This window comes from Lipotes vexillifer, unplaced genomic scaffold (assembly GCF_000442215.2).
Source record: "Lipotes vexillifer unplaced genomic scaffold, Lipotes_vexillifer_v1.1 scaffold443, whole genome shotgun sequence".
NCBI classification, from domain to species: domain Eukaryota; kingdom Metazoa; phylum Chordata; class Mammalia; order Artiodactyla; family Lipotidae; genus Lipotes; species Lipotes vexillifer.
Genome location: NW_006779163.1, coordinates 543,465 through 546,633, shown reverse-complemented (window position 1 = coordinate 546,633; position 3,169 = coordinate 543,465). Strand labels below are relative to the sequence as shown.

Below are 3,169 nucleotides of genomic sequence, written 5' to 3'. Positions count from 1 at the left end.
CCCCCCCCCCCCCCCCCAGCTGGAGCGAGGCCAAGCACAGGCTGTGTGGTCAGCTCTGGGCACGCATCTCCTTGGACATTCCCCCGTGCCATGGCACTGCCATCCCCAACGGATGCCGCCCCAAATGCCCTCTGGGCTCTCACCCACCGAGCAATGCCCTTGCCTCGTGTCTTTGATCCCAACACCCCAAAGTAGGGCTCTCTGGGCCTCAGCACCTGCCTCCCAGTTACGGGTTTAACTTATTTTTCTGGGGGACACAGTTTAAGCCCTAACCTCTGGAAACTGTGAATGTGACCTTATTTGGAAATAGGATATTTGCAGATCCCAATTAAGTAATTAAGATGAAATACTGAATTAGGGTGAGCCCTATAAGAGGGAAATTGAGACAGATACATAGGGAAGACGGCCACGTGAGGGAGGCGGCAGAAATTGGACGCACGCAGCCACAAGCCAAGGAGAACCAAGGATGGCCAGCAACCAGCAGAAGCTGCAAGAGGCAGGAGGGACCCTCCCCCTCCCCCTCGAGCCTGCAGAGGGAGGGTGCCAGCCCCGCCCACACCTTGATCTCAGACTTCTAGCCTCCAGACTGTGAGAGAATGCACTGCTGTTGCCAGAAGCCCCCAGTCTGTGGTCATTTGCAGGGCAGGCCCAGGACCCTAAGGAACTCCTCACCACTGCACCAGAAACCCTGGGAACCAGCAGAAGCCCAAATGAGCAGCCTGGGAAGGCAGAACGTATCACTTTCTCCAGCATCTTTATGATGAAATAACATCGGTCTCACGGCTGGATGCAGGCAGCCGGACCAGGGCAGCCGTGGAGACCCCATCCTGCTCGGGCGCGGGCCGCCCCTCAGAGCAGCTCCATGACAGCCGCCACCGTGCTCTGCCCGAAGACGAACGTGCCGACGAGCACGGAGACCACCCCCCAGGCCTCCAGGAAGCACCTGCCAAGTCAACAAACTCACGTCAACACGCGCTCCTCCGGAGATTTGCACAGATGAGCCAAACGCATGTAGAAAACTTATGATGTGAAGCCTGGTAGAGTCACCAATTTGAAAAAAATTCAGGTTACCCTCCTTTACCTGTAGGGATGGGTTTCTGAGACAACAGGAAATAAAGTACCCATGCAAAAAAAAAACAACTCTCACCCAATCTGTTGTTTCATAACCTCGTTCCTTCCCAATATTTTATCAAAGACAAAGAAATAGGGGGAGGGAGACACTAGTTTCAAACTCCCTTCTCTTCCTTTTCTTTCCTTTAGGGGGTTGACCCCCCAAAAGTGAGGAAGGAGAAGAAAGCCCTAGGTCACACAGATGGGAACAGCGGCTGGGGGGCCACGGAGGAGGGGACAAAGGTGGCTGGAACTGGTGGCCACGAGACCACATCCACAGGCTTCATAACGTAACCAAGAGAGACGGTGCAGACAGTGAGGCAAGAGCCACGATAATAAGATTCCCACGAAATGACAGGGATATTTCTGGCCCCTTAACAAAGGCCACAAGGATCCGTTGTCATGGAAAGACCATCTCCAGTTACACAGCATGGCAGAGCAGCAGCTCGGTGCCGTAAACACCCGCCTGCCTGAAAGCGGGGAGAGAGGTGAACGTGACGGAGCTGCTGGCTCCTCGGGGCAGCTTTGATGGATCAGAAAGCCCTAAAGCAGCACTAGGATTAAAAATATCTTTAAAGCCCATCAGTAACAGCTGCTGTGAACTTGGACTGAGGCACCACACAGAAGCAGCAAGACTTGAAAGGGCGGCTACAGGGAAAGAACCAGGTAGGAGGCCCCCAGGCAACCGGGGCTGGTGCTAAGCCCAAGTCAGCTTTAGAGATGCCCAGAAAAATGCTTCTCAACCCAGAAGGGAGCCCAGCCAGGCCTGCCGCTGCGGGAAGACCAATCTTGGGCTCCATGTGGCTGGACGAAGGGGAAAGAGAGGCTGCAAGTGGGCCCCAAGTTCACGGCTGCTGTGACATAAGAGAATCTGTCCTGGGCTGAATGGTGGTCCCCCAAATTCACATCCACCTGGAACCTGTGAATACGACCTCATTTGGAAATAGGGTCTTTGTGGATGTGATGAAGTTAATGATCTGGAGATGAGATCACCATGGACTGGGGGTGGGCCCTAAGCTCAATGACAGGTGTCCTCATAGGAGAGAAGCAGAGGGAGACTTGAGACACAGACACAAGGGAGAGGCTGTGTGAGGACAGAGGCAGGGATGGGAGTGATGCGGCCACAAGCCAAGGACCACCTGGAGCTGCCAGAAGCAGGAAATAGCACAGAATGGAATCCCCCCAAGAGCTTGCAGAGGGAATGTGGCCCTGCTGACACCATGATTTTGGACTTCTGGCCTCCAGAACTGGGAGAAAATACATTTCTGTTGATTTAAGCCACAAGCAGCCCTAGAAAACTACTACACTGTCCTCTCTAGCCGTCTTGGCCTCAGTTTTCACATCTGTGAAATGGGACCAAGATCTGCACAGACTCCCGGGTCCCTGGCACCCGCTGAGCTCTGGCCCATCACCCGTGCACACACTCTCTTTCTCAGTGGGGTCCAACTGGGCCCCTTGGTGGCAGAGTACATGGTCCAAGTCACACCACAGGCCGACCCAGCGGAGAGTACTCTGCTCAAAAAAGGGACGGTCCAAACTGTCTTGTTTAACCAGCACCATGGAGCAGGGAGGGGGTAAGCAGGGGCCCCGCAGCCAGTTGGCCAGAGTTGAGCCCCAGCTCTGCCCTACTCGCCACCTGCCTGTGGGTTGGTTTCTGCCTCCTCGTCTTTGGGATGGAAATATCCCAGCATCGCAGGGAGAGGAAGGGGTAAAGGGGCTGAGCGTGGGGCCCAGCACTGAGGTATCATCCAACCGGGACCTGCTGTCCTGTTAACAGAACCTGTTACACCTGTTACGTGGGGGAGCTCACGGCCTCCGGAACTCAGGGATCTGTGGGGCAACAGGACCAGCCTGTACCCACCCTGCCGGGGGTCTGAGTGCAGGATGGGGAAGCTCCCACGACTTGGGCCTCCAGACGCCGGAAAGACCCCAAATCCGCATAAAGCTCCAAGCAGAGATCACAGCGCTCGGCCTGCAAGGGCGGCCGCACATGGACTGAACAGGGCGCGGTGTGCTGGCCTGGGATAGAGCCCCGGCTCAGCCGCGCCCCCCCCCCCCC

The 3,169-nt window shown here is 56.0% G+C and overlaps 1 protein-coding gene across 1 annotated transcript in view; it reads right to left on the bottom strand.

Annotated features, from left to right (window-relative positions):
- Nucleotides 1-849: 849 nt before the first annotated feature.
- SLC38A8 (solute carrier family 38 member 8) overlaps nt 850-3,169 on the bottom strand; it is a 29,687-nt gene continuing 27,367 nt past the window's right edge. The window contains exon 10 of the mRNA XM_007452524.1: nt 850-943. Within this exon, the coding sequence (XP_007452586.1) occupies nt 850-943 (94 nt within the window). The remainder of the gene's footprint in view (nt 944-3,169) is intronic.